Raw genomic sequence first — 21,078 nt, 5'->3', positions numbered from 1 at the left:
AATAAGATATTAAAATTTAAAAACATCTTTAACTTTCTTCTAGTTTCTACGTATCTTAACATAAACATATATCACAACTACATGCTTAGCAATTAAACTGTTTAATAACTTATCATAATACATCGTTGCAGCTTAAATATCATTCAACTTACATCTTCACCACCCAACAACATAATATCATACTAGCTTACATCTTTACAACTCAATCATTTATCAACATGCATTCTAACTTTCAACATAACAACAATAATAAACACATTATTTAGCATATGCAACATATCCATAAACCTCCATTCGAATTAACAACATAATCATCATCATATATCACCCATAATACAGTTCATATATCCTCCTTCAACTATATATAAGACAACTTAAAATATTATACAACATATATCAACATACAACTTACCAAAATCAATTATCATACAATGACAACCTTCACACAACACTAATCTAATCAAACTCATCTTTATCTCATATGAAAGCTAAAAAAAGGTTATCTACAAATCTTATGAAGACTTCAAGTTCTAACTCCATCATCAACAATACTGAAAATCACAAAAATCATAACAATTTGTCTAAATGCTGACAGTTTGACCGTTGGTCATTAAAAAAGTCATAAATGGAGTTCTAAATCTCCTTTCTAGATGATTCCAAAGCCACAAAAGCAAATTCAGTCATCTACTTACTTTAGCGAGGTTAGCTTACTTGAAGCGACCAATAACTCATTATGAGCAACCAAAATTCGCTCAAAGCACTCAAAAACTCGTTCGGAGTGACCAAAATTCATTTTAAGCAACCCAAGTGAAAGAACATATTTGAACAACCACCCAAGTTCGCTTGGAGTGACCCCATGGCACTCTAAGTGACCAAAACCTAGAAAACATGCACGACTTTGAGAAAAACCAACAATATCAAGAACAACTTCAAATCCTCTCAACCCAAACCCAAAACATGCATGTAAATCCAAATCTTACAATTATAGTCACATGAAGCTCATAAATTGAAGAAACTAAGACATGCATCAACAATACATCAATTTTTCATCATCAAACCTCTCATTCACCAAGAACACAACACCTTCCCCAAGAAAAATCAAGCGTACCAACAACACATGCAATTTCACCATTAAGAACAACATGCATTTCAATCAAGACAATCACAAAACTTCCCTTACCTCTTGATTATCCGCACGAAAAGAGGAGAGGAGAAGACGACAACTCTAATTGACTCCACACCACTTCCCACTTGGGATTATTGGCTTCGAACTTTGAATCACAAGTTTTGCAAGATGGATCAACTGCTAAAAGGCGAGAAAGAGAAATTTCAAGAGGAGAGAGAAAGAAGAATCTGACTTCTTTTCACAAGATATAAGTTTCCCCTTGTGAATAATCAATTTTATCTGGACTCACAAAAGTGATGAAATAGACATCTACTATGAAGGGAAGGAGCTCCCGAAACATGCCGACAAGAAGACAGGACTTTAAGGGCCCAAAAGCACAAATTAAGTATTTTTTTTTTGGGCCCGGAACGGGCCGTTCCAGAATCGGAACGGGCCGTTCCAAGGTCCAGAACGGGCCGTTCTAAGGCTCCAAAAAGGCCAAAAACCCTAATTTGGAACGGGCTGTTCCGAAATTGGAACGGGTCGTTCCAATATTGGAACGTCCGTTCTGAAAACGGAACGGGCCGTTCCTAAATCTGGAACGGGTCGTTCCAAGGCTGTTCCGGTCTAAAAATTGGGTTTTATTCTCAATACTGGAACGGGCCGTTCTGATTTCAGAACGGGCCGTTCCAGTATACGAATTTTTCACACAACGGCCATGTCCAGAACGGCCGTTCTGATTTTGGAACGGGCCGTTCTGGACCCCTTCCCGAAGTCTATAAATAGACCGCTGGGGTTCATTTCTGAGGAGGACCCGAAAAATTTCGTCCAGTACTCTTCAGAGCTCGAAATTTTTTCTCTCTCTCTTCCCCCTCTCTTTTGTATTTCTTAAGATCTGTGAGACACCTCTGTAGTGTGAAAGGTAGCCAAAAAGCACCTTCTTGATCATCATATTCGAAGATTCAATTCATTTGGTATCGTTCTTTTCTTAACTTCTTTTTTTTCTTTTATTTATTTATTTATTATTATTATTATTTTATTTTTGTTTGTTTGTTTATTTATTTTTGCTTATTGTTTGTATATAGTGAATACGATTTGTTGCCTTTAAGATTATTATTTAAAAAAAATATTTAATATACGACCAATAATAATGTTAATTGAATAACATTTTTATCTTTAACATTATTAGGTCCTGGGGTTTAATGACTAGTCATTTGCTAGCTTAAACTCTCATATATAAAATTTCTTTCTAAAGAGTAAAGATCTGTTGCAACCAATAACGTTAATTAAATAGCATTTCTATTTTTATCGTTATTGAAGAGATTTATTGATTAGCCATTTGCTAACTTGGATCCTTGTGCAAAATTTATTTCTTTAAATAAAAATATAAACATAATTTTTCTTATGTACATTTATTTTTATGGTTAATGATATTAATTGAGTAGAACTTCTACCCTTTAATATCATGTAAATCATAAAAGTTAATATAATACTTATTCATTGTCCTACACTTTAAGCATAATTTAGTATCAACAAATAAAAGTCAATAACATGGATTGAATAACAATTCTATCTTTCATGTTATTGGAAGGGTTTATTAATTAGCCATTTGCTAACCCAAATCCCTATAATTTTCTAATAAAAATAAAAAAGGAGGCATCTCAGATTAAAGAAAATATATCTCACATACGTTTTTTTGAGGAATAAATTAAATATTTATAAATTTATATAATGTTGCGCAATTAATTAAAGGTACTGTTTTACAGGCGTTGTAGGGTGCTAATACCTTCCCTACACGTAATCGACTCCCGAACCCAACTTTAATTTTAAAGATTATCCTTTAAAGGGTTTTCCAATGTTTTTCCCTTAAATTAAAATATTGGTGGCGGATCCATTAAAAAAATAAAATGTTAGCGTCATCCCGTCGTGATCCCGGTTACGACAGATGGCGACTCCACTGGGGACTAGTTATGAGAGTCAGGCCTTGTTAAATTAATTGCGCAAAATTATGACTTTATAAATATTATTTTTTTTCCTTTCTTTTTATTTTATTTATTTATTTATTTATTTGTTGTATTTATTTGTTTTATTATTTCTGTTTGCTACGCATGCTTTGTTTGGATTTAAGTTTAAATTAGAGTTTTGTTTATTTTATTTGCATGTTTGTTTGTTATCTTACACATCCATTAACACTTGTACCTCACACACTTTGGGCTCTATACCCGAGCCTGTGCGAGCCTAAGAAGAGAAGGTGGCTTGATGACTGTTATTGAGGGGCTTGATGCTCACTTGACCGTTGTTGAGTTACCGCTCAGGTTGTTACTAGTAGTATGGGTTAATCATATTGAGAGGGTATGTTCCCTACTTGTGATTAATTCATGCGCTAGGTCCTTATTTATATGATAAGGGCAACCTGGGGACCAATAAACCTTGGGGAGTTTTTAGATTCACCCACAAAACCATGCACTAATAGGTGGACTTAATGACCTTCCAAAGTAGGGTGTTAACCTTAGAAATTTCCTACCCTAGGCTTACCTCGCACTACTCTCTATCCCTCTTTTGATATATGTTCATACTAACAAAAAAAATGTTATACATTCATGCATCATAAATTTATATCCAATATCAATTTTTTAGGGTGTTTTTCTTGCCTAAAATAAATTTTTTAATAAATAAAGGATAGATGATAAAAAGTCATGCATACATGCATATTAGGGGCATAGTAAGTCACATTTTAATTAAGTCTTCATCTCATTTTTTTCCTTCTTATTTTCTTTTAAACCTTAAAATAATTGATAGTATTCAATATGGAGGAGATTCAAAATCATACTAGCAATGCATCAGGGTTAAGTAAGAGTATCAGGATAAATGTGCTAAAAAATGATCTCCAAAGGGTAGGTAAGATCTGCCAGAAAATGAGTAAGGAGGTTCGTGCGAACTTTCAAAAGAAATATGGACAGATTCTGGATTTGCTATTGGTCTCAATAGAAACTAATATGCTAAGTGCATTAGCCCAATATTGGAATTCAGATTTTAGGTGCTTTGAGTTGCCTCATATGGATTTGGTTCCCACAATTGAAGAATATGAGATAATACTAAGGTTACCTCTCAAAGAAGAAGCTGATGTTTATCTATATAAAGGGAACTATGTATCAAGAGGGAAAATTGCTGGTTTAATTGGCTTGTCATCACAACAAACAGAATTGGTGAGCAAAGGCGCGACTCAAGGATGGAATAAAGATCTTCTAGAGGATCATATGATATCTCTAGCCGAGAAAGGTGATTGGGAACATTTCAACAAGACTCTAGCTCTACTTATTTATGGGTTAGTTTTGTTCCCATTCACAATGGGCTTAATCGATCAAGCAGCTATGGATGTGTTCTTCGCTTACGAAACACAAAAAAAGAATCCTGTTCCAGCCATTCTTGCCGATAGTCTCCTCTCTCTGGAAGTATGCCATCAAAAGAAAAGAGGAATGCTACGATGTTGTAATCATTTATTATATGTTTGGATCATGACCCATTTATATGCTTCCAATCATATGGGATATATGCCAGATCCTCTAAGAAGCTTCCATCGTATTCCAGTGAAGAAATTAGAAGCATCAGAGTGGAAAGGAGATCTTTCGACATTAAAAGAAGAGCATTTTACATGGGTATGTCCTTGGTACCATCCTAGAAATACAATTTTTAGTTGTGGAGATTTCTTGAATGTTCCATTAATGGGGTCGAGAGGATGTGTAGCATACACCCCAACAATTGCTCTTAGACAACTCAAATGGACTCAATTTGTGCCTCAGAGCAAAGAGTTAGGAGGTTTGAGCTTTCAATATGCTCCAGATAATATGAGACAACAGGCAGAAGTTAGAGCTGCTTGGGGGAAGATCAAAAAGAAAGGGGAAGCAGAGCTTGGAAAACCTCGTGTGACAGCCTCTTCAGAATATAAAGAATGGAGGAAGGCCAGAAGAATTTCCATCCCGATTCTCAAAGAAGTCCAACATAAAGAGAGTCAATCTCATGAAACTAACCAAGCATTGGCTTCTTTAACCTCTCAGTTAGAAGTCATGAAAGCTCAAATGAGGTTGATGGAAGAAAAAGAAGAACGTGCTCAAACTGAAATAGAGATTCTTAAGAGGCAATGTCAGAAGAAGGACATGGAAATTGAACACCTAAAAAATGAATGTGCTGATGCTTATGAAAATTCAACCCATGTGAAAAAAGTAAAGAGAATGGCAGAAAAAGAGTCAGAAACCCTTTTGAAAAATATGGAAAGAGAGATTGAAAAAGTAAAAAATGAGATGGCAAAAATCCAAAAAGAAAAAGAGCGTTCAGAAATAGGTGATCGTGAGAAAGAACAAAAAATAGAACGCATGCAAGAGGAGCTAACAGATGCACACCAAGAGGTAGAGAAATGGTGGAATGTGGCTATAGAATACTCTGAGTCACTCAAGATGGCTAGTCAAAATGAAGAACAATTGTTGAGAAGAATTGACGATTTAACATTAGAGCAGGACCAGCTAAAATCTGATGTCAATGGGTTACATTTAATTGCAAAACACCATCGTGAGAAGGTGAAAGAGTGGATAAAGACGTGTGGAGACATGACTGAAGCTGTCCAAAAACAAGTAGAAAGCTTGAAGATTCATGTGCACGAAGTAAATGAAGAGATCAACTCAAGTCCTGGAATAAAGCTTCCTTGGAAGATCTTCAAGCTCGTGAAATTTTGTCAAAATTTAGCTAGGAGTCTCATGTAAAATGAGATAATACAATTATTGTAACCCATTTTGATTTGGAGTATAATAATAGCACATTTGACTTGATATATTATTTTGTTTTAGACATCATTTATTGAGGAAAGAATTCTCCCTTGAATGATTGTTGATCACATTTTTATCTTGAGATGATTGATCCTTGTTTAGAAATGTGTGGTTCGTACCCCAGGACCTAATAATGTTAAAGATAAAAATGTTATTCAATTAACATTATTATTGGTCGTATATTAAATATTTTTTTTTAAATAATAATCTTAAAGGCAACAAATCGTATTCACTATATACAAACAATAAGCAAAAATAAATAAACAAACAAACAAAAATAAAATAATAATAATAATAAATAAATAAATAAAAGAAAAAAAAGAAGTTAAGAAAAGAACGATACCAAATGAATTGAATCTTCGAATATGATGATCAAGAAGGTGCTTTTTGGCTACCTTTCACACTACAGAGGTGTCTCACAGATCTTAAGAAATACAAAAGAGAGGGGGAAGAGAGAGAGAAAAAATTTCGAGCTCTGAAGAGTACTGGACGAAATTTTTCGGGTCCTCCTCAGAAATGAACCCCAGCGGTCTATTTATAGACTTCGGGAAGGGGTCCAGAACGGCCCGTTCCAAAATCGGAACGGCCGTTCTGGACATGGCCGTTGTGTGAAAAATTCGTATACTGGAACGGCCCGTTCTGAAATCAGAACGGCCCGTTCCAGTATTGAGAATAAAACCCAATTTTTAGACCGGAACAGCCTTGGAACGACCCGTTCCAGATTTAGGAACGGCCCGTTCCGTTTTCAGAACGGCCGTTCCAATATTGGAACGACCCGTTCCAATTTCGGAACAGCCCGTTCCAAATTAGGGTTTTTGGCCTTTTTGGAGCCTTAGAACGGCCCGTTCTGGACCTTGGAACGGCCCGTTCCGATTCTGAAACAGCCCGTTCCGGGCCCAAAAAAAAAATACTTAATTTGTGCTTTTGGGCCCTTAAAGTCCTGTCTTCTTGTCGGCATGTTTCGGGAGCTCCTTCCCTTCATAGTAGATGTCTATTTCATCACTTTTGTGAGTCCGGATAAAATTGATTATTCACAGTTGCCCCTCTTTATTTATTTCTTATTAAATAATCTAAATAAGGTAATTTAGATCATTTATGATAAGAAAGAAATAAAGATGTGAATTAATTTTATCCAGCTATTGTTGATGAAGTAAGTTCTTGAAAGATTCAATGCTTTTGCTTGAAGCTAGTCAAATGCTAGAATGTTGTGTTGGAATCATCAAGTGCTAGTGCTGGATCATCCGAATGTTAATGTTGAATGCTTGTGCTTCATCAACCGAATGCCAATGTTTGATGGAGTGGTCGAATGCTTGTGCTGGATCGACTGAATGTTTATGCTGAAGTAGTTGAATGCTTGTGCTTGATGAAGTGGTCAACTGCTTGTGCTGCATCGACTGATTGTTGGTGCCAATTCAATCAAATGCTGGTGCTGAATTGATTGAATGTTGATAGACTGAATGCTATTGCTGGAGTGGTCGAATGTTTGTGCTGTATCGACCGATTGTTGGTGCCAATTCAATCAAATGCTGGTGCTGGATTGATTGAATGTTGATAGACTGAATGCTACTGCTGGAGTGGTCGAATGCTTGTGCTGTATCGACCGATTGTTGGTGCCAATTCAATCAAATGCTGGTGCTGGGTTGATCGAATGTTGATAGACTGAATGCTACTGCTGGAGTGGTCGAATGCTTGTGCTGTATCGACCGATTGTTGGTGCCAATTCAATCAAATGCTGGTGCTGGGTTGATCGAATGTTGATAGACTGAATGCTACTGCTGGAGTGGTCGAATGCTTGTGCTGTATCGACCGATTGTTGGTGCCAATTCAATCAAATGCTGGTGCTGGGTTGATCGAATGTTGATATTGGATCGACCAAATGCTTGTGCTGGATTAGTCGATGGGTCGCGCCAGGTAAATACTGGGCTTATAAAAAGAAATTGTAACTTGTGCCAGGTAAGTACTGGACTTTATACAAAAGAAAAATGTAACTCGTGCCAGGTAGATACTGGGCTTTAAAAGAAAAATATAACTGGTGCCAGGCAGATACTGGGCTTAAAAAGAAAAATATAACTGGTGTCAGGCAGATACTGGGCTTTAAAAAGAAAAATGTAACTGGTGCCAGGCAGATACTGGGCTTTAAAAAGAAAAATGTAATTGGTGCCAGACAGATACTGGGCTTTAAAAAGAAAAATGCAACTTGTGCCAGGTAGATGCTGGGCTTTAAAAGAAAAATGTAATTGGTGTCAGGCAGATACTGGGCTTAAAAAGAAAGTCATATATGAAGTAAGTGCTTAGCCTAAAAACTCTACGTCATAAGTTCTAGGAAGCAAGAGATGCAAATGAAATGTGATGTGATGCAAAAAGCATGTTATGAGACACATCTTTCAAGACTTAAACTTTTGTTTATTTTCGTTTTTATTTTTGCTTTTGCTTTATTTTTCAGAAATTCCTCATCGTGACACATAGCCAAGGATCATGGATGAGTGAGTCCTTTGGATACTTTTGTCTTGAATGATAGTTGGCTATTTCCTGTGGGTTACCCTCAAGCTGTTGTAAGTACTTATGAGTTGAAACAACGTTATCCTGTTGGTTGCGCTTGGTAACATTTATCAAGAAATTATCAAGCATACTGTGGTTTTTAAAACCCATAAAAATAATTTGTAATGCCTTGAATTTTCCTTTTTTAGATGTAACATGCATTTCCTTTCAGTATATTATCATAAAATGCAAAAAGAATTGGCAACAAAGAGGTAGGATAATCTTATTTAAGAGAGTAAGAATGTGTTTACAAAGGAAGTCATTGTATGACAAGAATGACAAATATGTACAAGGGTAGCAATAGGAGGTAATTGTTATGTGAATGATACTTTCTAGATGAACAATGCTAGTACTACACTTCAATAACTTTGATTGCTCGCCAATAAACTTGAGAGGATAATTCAATGTAATTGCCCCAGTTTGTTTTTCTCTGCCGTGTCTGGCCCCAATTGATACCTAGCATGTCGCTCTAAATTTTGCTTAGATCGCCTTTTCAGGTTTTCAATCTAACCAGTTTTTTTTTTGTTGACCCTAATTTTTGCCTAAATTGCTCTTTCGAGTTTTCAACCTAGTGGGTCGCTCTAACTTTTGCCTAGATCGCCTTTTCGGGTTTTCAATCTAGCGAGCGTTTTTCTTGTGTTTTTTTTAGCCTAATTTTTGCCTAGATTGCTCTTTTGAGTTTTCAATCTAGTGAGTTGCTCTAACTTTTGCCTAGATCGCCCTTTTGGGTTTTCAATCTAGAGAGCCTCCTTTTTTTTGTTGTTGACCCTAATTTTTGCCTAGATTGCTCTTTCAAGTTTTCAATCTAGCGGGTCGCTCTAACTTTTGCCTAGATTGCCCTTTCGAGTTTTTAATCTAGCGAGCCTTTTTTTTGTATAAATGAAAATTTGCATTTAACCTTTTCTCCTCAATGAGATTTAATTTGATCCAAACGGGTTTGGACCCATTCTGCTTCTTCTAATTTGGCTTCCGTCAATACTCTTAAAGATGGAATTTCAACCTCGATTGGAAGGACTGCTTCCATTCCATAAACTAAGGAAAATGGGGTTGCCCCAATTAATGATCCTCTTGATATTCTTGTTTGCTGCTCATGTAAAGCAAATGGAAGCATCTCATCCCAATCTTTGTATGTCACCACCATTTTCTGGATGATCCTCTTGATGTTCTTGTTTGCTATTTCAACTGCCCCGTTCATCTTTGGGCGATATGGGGAATAGTTATGATGCTGAATTTTGAAGTCAACACATAAATCTGTCATCATCTTGTTGTTCAAGTTGGTTCCATTGTCAGTAATGATTTTGTTTGGCACACCATAACGACAAATTAATTTCTTTTTGATAAGTTTGCAACCACATTTTGTGTCACATGGGCATATGAAGCGGCTTCAACCCATTTGGTGAAATAGTCAATAGCAACCAGAATGAAGCGATGTCCATTTGACACTTTCAGCTCAATAGGGCCAATAAAATCCATTCCCCACATTGAAAATGGCCAAGGTGGTGAGAAAACATTAAGAAAAGTTGGCAAAGCATTGATGTTATCAGCATACATCTAGTATTTAGAGCAATCATTCTCCATGGTTAACCAATAATAACCAGCCCTTAAGATTTTCCTTGCCATGGCATGCCCATTGGTATGAGTGCCAAAAGAGCCTTCATGAACTTCTTTGATAATTTGTTGAGCTTCAAATGCATCTACACATTTAAGCAAAACCATATCATGATTTCTCTTATACAACACCTCTCCATTTAGAAAGAAACTCATGGCTAGTCTTCTCAAAGTTCTCTTGTCATTCTCTGAAGCATTTGGTGGATATTGTCTACTTTTGATATACTCCTTAATATCATAGTACCAAGGATTTCCATCTGGCTCTTCTTCCACTGACTGACAATATACAGGTTGGTCACGACATTGAATCTTTATAAGTGGCATATCTTCATCATTACTCAACGTGAACATAGATGACAAGGTGGCTAGTGCATCTGCCAATTAGTTATCCTCTCGAGGGATGTGATTAAAAGTGATTTTCTCAAATTTCCTTATCAATTCCTTAATGTAAGCTTGGTAAGGAATTAATTTTGCGTCTCGAGTTTCCCACTCCTCTTTTAACTGATGAATAACCAAGGCTGAATCACCGTATACCTCAAGTATTTTGGCTTTTGCTTCTATAGCTGCTTGTATCCCCAGAGTACATGCTTCATATTCTGCTATATTATTGGTGCAATAAAAACACAACCTAGCCGTGATAGGAGTATATTTTTTTTTTGGGGAAATGAGTATAGCTCCAATTCCATGCCCCAACATGTTGGAAGCACCGTCGAACAACATGATCCATTTATCTTCTTGTGGTGACCTTTCTTCATTAGATAGTGCCATTATGTTCTCATCTGGGAATTCATACTGCATTGATTGATAGTCGTCTATAGGCTGATGTGCTAGATAATCTGCCAAAGCACTTCCTTTAATTGCCTTCTGGGTCATGTAAGTGATGTCATATTCCGATAAGAGAACTTGCCATCGAGCAATCCTTCCTGTGAGAGCGGGTTTTTCAAAGATATACTTGATTGGGTCCATTTTAGACACCAACCATGTTGTATGACTAAGCATATATTGTCTTAGACGATGAGCTGCCCATGCCAAGGCACAACAGGTTCGCTCCAACAATGAATATCGGATCTCATAATCGGTGAATTTCTTACTCAAATAATAGACAGCTTGCTCTCTTCTTCCAGAATCATCATGTTGGCCTAAGACACAACCCATAGACCCATCAAGCACTGTTAGATACATAATGAGAGGCCTTCCAGGGACTGGTGGCACTAAAATTGGCAGCCTCTGTAGATATTGTTTTATTCTGTCAAAGGCTGCTTGGCAATCATCATTCCACTTCATTGGTTGATTTTTACGTAACAATTTGAAAATGGGTTCACAAGTAGCTGTTAATTGAGATATGAATCAGGCAATGTAATTCAATCTTCCCAAGAAACCTCGAACTTCTCTTTCTGTGCTAGGCGGTGGCATCTCAAGAATTGCTCGAACCTTGTCGGGATCCACTTCTATCCCTTTTTGACTGACTATAAATCCCAACAATTTACCAGATTTCACGCCAAAAGTACACTTCGATGGATTTAGCCTCAACTTAAACTTTCTTAGCCGCTCAAACAATTTCTTCATATGGATCACATGGTCTTCTTCTTTTCTTGATTTTGCGATCATGTCATCCACATAGACCTCAATCTCATTATGTATCATGTCATGAAACAAAGTCACCATTGCCCTCTGATATGTTGCCCCAGCATTTTTTAGCCCAAATGGCATAACCTTGTAGCAAAATGTGCCCCATGGTGTGATAAATGTCGTTTTCTCCCTGTCCTCCTCAGCCATCTTGATTTGGTTATATCCTGAGTATCCATCCATGAAAGAAAAGAATGAATGTTGAGCTGTGTTATCTACTAACACATCAATGTGAGGTAGTGAAAAATCATCCTTCGGACTGGCTCTATTTAAATCTCGATAATCCACACACATACGAACTTTCCCATCTTTCTTAGGAACGGGTACTATATTGGCAACCCATTGTGGATATTTGGCAACAGCTAGAAATCCTGCGTCAAATTGCTTTTTGACCTCATCTTTAATCTTCAATGATAATTCTGGTTTCATTCGTCTCAACTTTTGTTTGACGGGAGGATATTCTGGCTTCAACGGTAGCTTGTGTTCCACTATGCTAGTATCAAGCCCTGGCATATCCTGATACGACCAAGCGAAGACATCCTTGTAATCATGTAAAAGCCTTATCAACTTATTACGTTCAGCTTCTTTCATGAGCGTGCCAATCTTGACTTCTTTCTTTTCCTCTTCGTCGCCCAAATTAATTGTCTCAGTTAGCTCTTCATGTGGTTGAATCTCTTTGACCTCTTGTTCCACTAATCTTAATAACTCAGGGGAAGGCTCCAAATCATCCTCTATTTCCTCACAAGTTTGATTAACGGGACAATCAAAATTATTTGATGCAACACTAGCATTGTCACTTTCAAGCGCATTTTTCTCAAATCTGCATTATTTGAAGTTAGGATAAGATTGATAAAGAGATTAAGGAGAAAGGAAGAGGCAAGACATGAAAGAAGAATGAATGCATTTTATTTAATATTAAAAGGAAATACATGAGCCCTTATTCAATGAAATAAATCTTAAAGCCTTGGGCAGAGCAATAAGATTAGCATTACAAGAAAATTACTTTAAATTTGAATTAAAAACAACAGGCAGCTTGACAATCTCCCAATTATTAAGCTCCATGTTCGGTGGACAAGCGCGAACCAGACTAGCCTGTTCGTCCTCATGAAAGTCTTGCTCAACAACAGCTATTAAGTTTGGAAACTCGAACCCGGCACTCCAAAAGCTTTCTCGTAGATCACAGATAGGGACCCCATTAATTCTTGCCTCCCTATTTTCTAGCCTGGCTAGCCTCCTTTCTCTTTTCTCATACACAACCCGCCATTTGTCAGCTTTTGAGGGTTTGTAGCCCAAACCAAATCGATCTTTATTATCTATCAATTCAAGGAATTGGCTTGGTCCTTGTGCATCTCTTCCTAGTCCGCAACCATGTTGATATCCACTCCCTAACATGGTTTTAGCTACCATCATGGAGGCACCAGATGGTTGTGGCTTCACGATGTTCTTTCCATAACTTACATTTGCAATTTCAAGCCCTTGAAATGAAGTCTCCAAAGCTTCTTCAGCAACTTCAATATAAGGAGTGGATGAAGGTTTACTAACCAATAGGTCCTCTTCAGCCAATATAATGATTAACTTGTCATCCACAATAAATTTCAGCTTTTGGTGAAGTGTGGAGGGTACAGCCCTTGCACAATGAATCCACGGTCTTCCCAAAAGGCAACTGTAAGCTGGTGCAATGTCCATCACATGAAATACTACCTCAAAAGTAACGGGACCAATTTGGATAGGTAAGCTTATCTCACCGATCACTTCTCTACGAGACCCATCAAAAGCTCTCACTATCATAGTGCTTGGCCTAATGTATGATCCATCGAAAGGAAGTTTTGCCAATGTTGCTTTTGGCATCACATTCAACGAAGAACCGTTGTCAACCAAAACTCTTGCCAAGATATGATCCGTGCATTTTACTGATATATGCAAAGCTTTATTGTGCCCTGCTCCTTCCTTTGGTATCTCATCATCAGTAAAGGTAAGGTAGTTATTGGCAGTGATGTTTCCAACAATACCTTCGAATTTCTCCTCAGAAATGTCATGAACGACATGCGCTTCATTCAATATCTTCAGCAATATTCTTCTATGGGATTCAGAATTCATCATCAATGACAAAAGTGATATTCTGGCAGGGATTCGGTTCAACTGATCAATCACCGTGTACTCACTTTGTCGTATGAGTTTTAGAAACTCATGTGCCTCTTCATCGGAGACTTCCTTTTTCTCCTCTTCTCGCTCTTTGATTATCCTTTCATCCACTACTTCCTTCCCTTTCTCGTGACTCTTCTCTACTTCTTTAGCTTGTTTGATTTTCAACTCTTCAGGAGTGTAAATTCGACCACTTCGAGTCATTCCACCAACCCTAGCAACATTTGTAATGTCGGTGGTTTCTAATCCCTCTTTAGAGACACCAATGCAAACCTTTGCACCATATCTCCATGGCACTGCTTTGTTATCTCTGTAGGGAAAAGCTTTTGGTATTTGTATTGTGATAGGCTTTGGTCTGTCAACATTCAAAATGTTCGTACCCCTGGTATAATGGACAACCAGGGGTTTTGGGCAACCTACATTTGAATCCACAGCCCACACATGACTTTCAAAACAGCCGACCTGTATAAGTTGCTTATCCATTAAATCTTGTAGAATTTGTTTAAACTCGTCACATTCATCAATCTTGTGACTCTTACCAGGATGCAATCCACACCCCTCCTGTTTACCATAACTTCCTTCCAACATTCCAAACTTACACATCTCTTCAAAAATGAGGTTTAAGGGAGTTTTGACATCCTTCACTCTCCTTATCATAAGCTGATCTTTATTCTCCTCAATAAAATTAACTGTAGGCCCTCCATGCCCTGGTAGAGGATTGTTCCCGATATTAGGATTATCCTCTTTGAAGTTTAACCATCCGGCCTTAATCAAGCTTTGTACCTTAAATTTTAAAGCTCTACAATTCTCGAGGGAGTGACCAATAGCTCCTGCATGATAATCACATTTAGAATTAGCATCGTACCCCCTAGGATATGGTGGTTCCACGGGCTTCATCGGGCAAGGTACTACTAAGGAATTTTGTAGTAGGAGAGGGAACAACTCAGTATAGGACATAGGGATAGGGTCAAACTCAATTGGTTTTCGGTCTTGGGTGTTTTGTGACCTTGTATGACTAGGATTTTGGTTCCATGGTTGGGTAGATTGAGATGGTCGTATGGTGGATGTTGCGGGTGAAGCTTGCAGAGCTTGATGGACCGGTTGTTGAGGATATTGTGAGATGGTGGTAATATTTGGGTAGGCCATGTGAGGGGTATAGAAATGAGGAGACTTGTTTTTAGGTATCCCAGGAGAGTTGAATGTCACTGCGTTTGTATCTCCTTCCTTTTTCTTTCCTGCACCACTTGAAAATTTCCTTGAACCATCTATTCCAACTGGGTCAACCACAATCTTCCCACTCCTCATGCCATTCTCAATCCTTTCCCCAATGATAACTATATCAGAGAAATTTGATGAAATATTCCCAATCATCTTATCATAGAACGGTGCTCGTAAAGTATCAATGAACAGGGCTACCGTTTCTCTATCGGACAAAGGAGGTTCCACTTGTGCTGCCACTTCTCTCCATCTCTGAGCATATTCCTTAAATGTCTCACCATCCTTTTTAGACATGCTGTGTAGTTCAAATCTATCTGGAACCATGTCAATATTGTATTTGTATTGTTTAAGGAAAGCATCAGCTAGATCCTTCCAGGAGCGGATATAGGCCCGTTCAAGATGCATATACCAATTCAAAGCTGCCCCAGTTAAAGAATCCTGAAAACAATGAATAAGCAACTTATCATTGCGAGCATACGCTGCCATCTTTCTGCAGTACATGGTCATGTGATTCTTTGGACAACTTGTTCCTTTATATTTATCAAATTCAGGAACTTTGAACTTTGGGGGGAACTCTATGTCTGGAACCAAACAAAGATCGATAGCTTCACCGATATCATAGCTACCTCCTTCCACAACCTTTAGCCTCTCTTCTAGCATTTGTAACTTTTCGCTAGACTGAACATGTTCAATTCCTAAGGTTGGTTGATATCCCCCAGAAGTTTGGTGAGGATTCCCTTGGTTGGTGAAAGTAGGATTTTGGGCTTGGTAGGGAATTTGATGTTTGTAAGAGGTGGCATTCATAGGTGGAACCTCAGGTTGGGTTGATGACATTTGTTTAGGCGGCTGGTTCACTAATGGTTGGTGCTTATCCGGAGGATTCATGATTATTGGAGGTGTGTAGTTGGGCGGAAGGCCATATTGTGGCCATTGGACCTCTGGAGGGTCAACATGTTGGTCGGGATTAAGATGTAGAGTTAATGGTTGTGCTGGGGCTGGGGTAAAGCCAGGTGGATACGCATGAGCGGTTGATGATTCTCCTCTAGCTACTGGAGGGGTCCCTTCCATGTTTTTCACTTGTATCGATTGCAACATCTCTATAATTTGAGCCATTTGTTCCTTCAGTTGATTGATATCATTTCTCATTTCTTCGTTGCGTTCCTCCATCTCATCCATGATCTTGGCTTGAGAGCGAGTTCTATAACGATGCCGAGGAAACACTTTGTTTTTTTGCTTTATTGCTTTCAAAATACAAAGTAAATTTTTATGAGTATAAAAGAAAAAAGAAGACACAAATTATTATTATTATTATTTATTTAATTAAATTTTTTGAAAATATTGGTTTTGTATTCAAATTAAAGAGTGATTCCCCATATCTTAACGCTAGAGGCAAAATCTCTTAGGTTATACAACGGTTGACACTTATTTCAAGGGAGCATTCACTCCTCAATGGATAAGGTCATCTTACTAGCAATGCAAGAGTACGAACCACACATTTCTAAACAAGGATCAATCATCTCAAGATAAAAATGTGATCAACAATCATTCAAGGGAGAATTCTTTCCTCAATAAATGATGTCTAAAACAAAATAATATATCAAGTCAAATGTGCTATTATTATACTCCAAATCAAAATGGGTTACAATAATTGTATTATCTCATTTTACATGAGACTCCTAGCTAAATTTTGACAAAATTTCACGAGCTTGAAGATCTTCCAAGGAAGCTTTATTCCAGGACTTGAGTTGATCTCTTCATTTACTTCGTGCACATGAATCTTCAAGCTTTCTACTTGTTTTTGGACAGCTTCAGTCATGTCTCCACACGTCTTTATCCACTCTTTCACCTTCTCACGATGGTGTTTTGCAATTAAATGTAACCCATTGACATCAGATTTTAGCTGGTCCTGCTCTAATGTTAAATCGTCAATTCTTCTCAACAATTGTTCTTCATTTTGACTAGCCATCTTGAGTGACTCAGAGTATTCTATAGCCACATTCCACCATTTCTCTACCTCTTGGTGTGCATCTGTTAGCTCCTCTTGCATGCGTTCTATTTTTTGTTCTTTCTCACGATCACCTATTTCTGAACGCTCTTTTTCTTTTTGGATTTTTGCCATCTCATTTTTTACTTTTTCAATCTCTCTTTCCATATTTTTCAAAAGGGTTTCTGACTCTTTTTCTGCCATTCTCTTTACTTTTTTCACATGGGTTGAATTTTCATAAGCATCAGCACATTCATTTTTTAGGTGTTCAATTTCCATGTCCTTCTTCTGACATTGCCTCTTAAGAATCTCTATTTCAGTTTGAGCACGTTCTTCTTTTTCTTCCATCAACCTCATTTGAGCTTTCATGACTTCTAACTGAGAGGTTAAAGAAGCCAATGCTTGGTTAGTTTCATGAGATTGACTCTCTTTATGTTGGACTTCTTTGAGAATCGGGATGGAAATTCTTCTGGCCTTCCTCCATTCTTTATATTCTGAAGAGGCTGTCACACGAGGTTTTCCAAGCTCTGCTTCCCCTTTCTTTTTGATCTTCCCCCAAGCAGCTCTAACTTCTGCCTGTTGTCTCATATTATCTGGAGCATATTGAAAGCTCAAACCTCCTAACTCTTTGCTCTGAGGCACAAATTGAGTCCATTTGAGTTGTCTAAGAGCAATTGTTGGGGTGTATGCTACACATCCTCTCGACCCCATTAATGGAACATTCAAGAAATCTCCACAACTAAAAATTGTATTTCTAGGATGGTACCAAGGACATACCCATGTAAAATGCTCTTCTTTTAATGTCGAAAGATCTCCTTTCCACTCTGATGCTTCTAATTTCTTCACTGGAATACGATGGAAGCTTCTTAGAGGATCTGGCATATATCCCATATGATTGGAAGCATATAAATGGGTCATGATCCAAACATATAATAAATGATTACAACATCGTAGCATTCCTCTTTTCTTTTGATGGCATACTTCCAGAGAGAGGAGACTATCGGCAAGAATGGCTGGAACAGGATTCTTTTTTTGTGTTTCGTAAGCGAAGAACACATCCATAGCTGCTTGATCGATTAAGCCCATTGTGAATGGGAACAAAACTAACCCATAAATAAGTAGAGCTAGAGTCTTGTTGAAATGTTCCCAATCACCTTTCTCGGCTAGAGATATCATATGATCCTCTAGAAGATCTTTATTCCATCCTTGAGTCGCGCCTTTGCTCACCAATTCTGTTTGTTGTGATGACAAGCCAATTAAACCAGCAATTTTCCCTCTTGATACATAGTTCCCTTTATATAGATAAACATCAGCTTCTTCTTTGAGAGGTAACCTTAGTATTATCTCATATTCTTCAATTGTGGGAACCAAATCCATATGAGGCAACTCAAAGCACCTAAAATCTGAATTCCAATATTGGGCTAATGCACTTAGCATATTAGTTTCTATTGAGACCAATAGCAAATCCAGAATCTGTCCATATTTCTTTTGAAAGTTCGCACGAACCTCCTTACTCATTTTCTGGCAGATCTTACCTACCCTTTGGAGATCATTTTTTAGCACATTTATCCTGATACTCTTACTTAACCCTGATGCATTGCTAGTATGATTTTGAATCTCCTCCATATTGAATACTATCAATTATTTTAAGGTTTAAAAGAAAATAAGAAGAAAAAAAATGAGATGAAGACTTAATTAAAATGTGACTTACTATGCCCCTAATATGCATGTATGCATGACTTTTTATCATCTATCCTTTATTTATTAAAAAATTTATTTTAGGCAAGAAAAACACCCTAAAAAATTGATATTGGATATAAATTTATGATGCATGAATGTATAACATTCTTTTTGTTAGTATGAACATATATCAAAAGAGGGATAGAGAGTAGTGCGAGGTAAGCCTAGGGTAGGAAATTTCTAAGGTTAACACCCTACTTTGGAAGGTCATTAAGTCCACCTATTAGTGCATGGTTTTGTGGGTGAATCTAAAAACTCCCCAAGGTTTATTGGTCCCCAGGTTGCCCTTATCATATAAATAAGGACCTAGCGCATGAATTAATCACAAGTAGGGAACATACCCTCTCAATATGATTAACCCATACTACTAGTAACAACCTGAGCGGTAACTCAACAACGGTCAAGTGAGCATCAAGCCCCTCAATAACAGTCATCAAGCCACCTTCTCTTCTTAGGCTCGCACAGGCTCGGGTATAGAGCCCAAAGTGTGTGAGGTACAAGTGTTAATGGATGTGTAAGATAACAAACAAACATGCAAATAAAATAAACAAAACTCTAATTTAAACTTAAATCCAAACAAAGCATGCGTAGCAAACAGAAATAATAAAACAAATAAATACAACAAATAAATAAATAAATAAATAAAATAAAAAGAAAGGAAAAAAAATAATATTTATAAAGTCATAATTTTGCGCAATTAATTTAACAAGGCCTGACTCTCATAACTAGTCCCCAGCGGAGTCGCCATCTGTCGTAACCGGGATCACGACGGGATGACGCTAACATTTATTTTTTTAATGGAGCCGCCACCAATATTTTAATTTAAGGGAAAAACATTGGAAAACCCTTTAAAGGATAATCTTTAAAATTAAAGTTGGGTTCGGGAGTCGATTACGTGTAGGGAAGGTATTAGCACCCTACAACGCCTGTAAAACAGTACCTTTAATTAATTGCGCAACATTATATAAATTTATAAATATTTAATTTATTCCTCAAAAAAACGTATGTGAGATATATTTTCTTTAATCTGAGATGCCTCCTTTTTTATTTTTATTAGAAAATTATAGGGATTTAGGTTAGCAAATGGCTAATTAATAAACCCTTCCAATAACATGAAAGATAGAATTGTTATTCAATCCATGTTATTGACTTTTATTTGTTGATACTAAATTATGCTTAAAGTGTAGGACAATGAATAAGTATTATATTAACTTTTATGATTTACATGATATTAAAGGGTAGAAGTTCTACTCAATTAATATCATTAACCATAAAAATAAATGTACATAAGAAAAATTATGTTTATATTTTTATTTAAAGAAATAAATTTTGCACAAGGATCCAAGTTAGCAAATGGCTAATCAATAAATCCCTTCAATAACGATAAAAATAGAAATGCTATTTAATTAACGTTATTGGTTGCAACAGATCTTTACTCTTTAGAAAGAAATTTCATATATGAGAGTTTAAGCTAGCAAATGACTAGTCATTAAACCTCAGGACCTAATAATGTTAAAGATAAAAATGTTATTCAATTAACATTATTATTGGTCGTATATTAAATATTTTTTTTTTTAAATAATAATCTTAAAGGCAACAAATCGTATTCACTATATACAAACAATAAGCAAAAATAAATAAACAAACAAACAAAAATAAAATAATAATAATAATAAATAAATAAATAAAAGAAAAAAAGAAGTTAAGAAAAAAACGATACCAAATGAATTGAATCTTCGAATATGATGATCAAGAAGGTGCTTTTTGGCTACCTTTCACACTACAGAGGTGTCTCACAGATCTTAAGAAATACAAAAGAGAGGGGGAAGAGAGAGAGAAAAAATTTCGAGCTCTGAAGAGTACTGGACGAAATTTTTCGGGTCCTCCTCAGAAATGAACCCCAGCGGTCTATTTATAGACTTCGGGAAGGGGTCCAGAATGGCCCGTTCCAAAATCGGAACGGCCGTTCTGGACATGGCCGTTGTGTGAAAAATTCGTATACTGGAACGGCCCGTTCTGAAATCAGAACGGCCCGTTCCAGTATTGAGAATAAAACCCAATTTTTAGACCGGAACAGCCTTGGAACGACCCGTTCCAGATTTAGGAACGGCACGTTCCGTTTTCAGAATGGCCGTTCCAATATTGGAACGACCCGTTCCAATTTCGGAACAGCCCGTTCCAAATTAGGGTTTTTGGCCTTTTTGGAGCCTTAGAACGGCCCGTTCTGGACCTTGGAACGGCCCGTTCCGATTCTGGAACGGCCCGTTCCGGGCCCAAAAAAAAAAAAAAATACTTAATTT

General features: G+C 37.1%; 2 protein-coding genes and 1 pseudogene across 2 annotated transcripts; all 3 read right to left on the bottom strand.

Annotated features, from left to right (window-relative positions):
- Positions 1–9,367: 9,367 nt before the first annotated feature.
- LOC145957691 (uncharacterized) lies at positions 9,368–10,011 on the bottom strand. The gene is made up of 2 exons (XM_083074106.1): positions 9,826–10,011; positions 9,368–9,685 (listed from the first exon to the last, which is right to left on the bottom strand). The coding sequence occupies exons 1-2, from the start codon at positions 10,009–10,011 to the stop codon at positions 9,368–9,370; spliced, it is 504 nt and encodes a 167-aa protein (XP_082930232.1).
- On the bottom strand, positions 9,482–11,403 carry LOC145957690 (uncharacterized; annotated as a pseudogene).
- LOC145957689 (uncharacterized) lies at positions 11,378–16,230 on the bottom strand. The gene is made up of 2 exons (XM_083074105.1): positions 12,698–16,230; positions 11,378–12,514 (listed from the first exon to the last, which is right to left on the bottom strand). Exons 1-2 carry the CDS (start codon positions 16,228–16,230, stop codon positions 11,416–11,418), a joined length of 4,632 nt encoding a protein of 1,543 aa, XP_082930231.1. The 3' UTR covers positions 11,378–11,415.
- Positions 16,231–21,078: the final 4,848 nt, after the last annotated feature.

Source organism: Cajanus cajan, chromosome 5 (genome assembly GCF_000230855.2).
Source record: "Cajanus cajan strain Asha chromosome 5, NIPB_CcT2T_4, whole genome shotgun sequence".
NCBI lineage: Eukaryota > Viridiplantae > Streptophyta > Magnoliopsida > Fabales > Fabaceae > Cajanus > Cajanus cajan.
The sequence above is the reverse complement of the archived record's forward strand: the minus strand, read 5'-3'. Positions and strand labels throughout refer to the sequence as shown.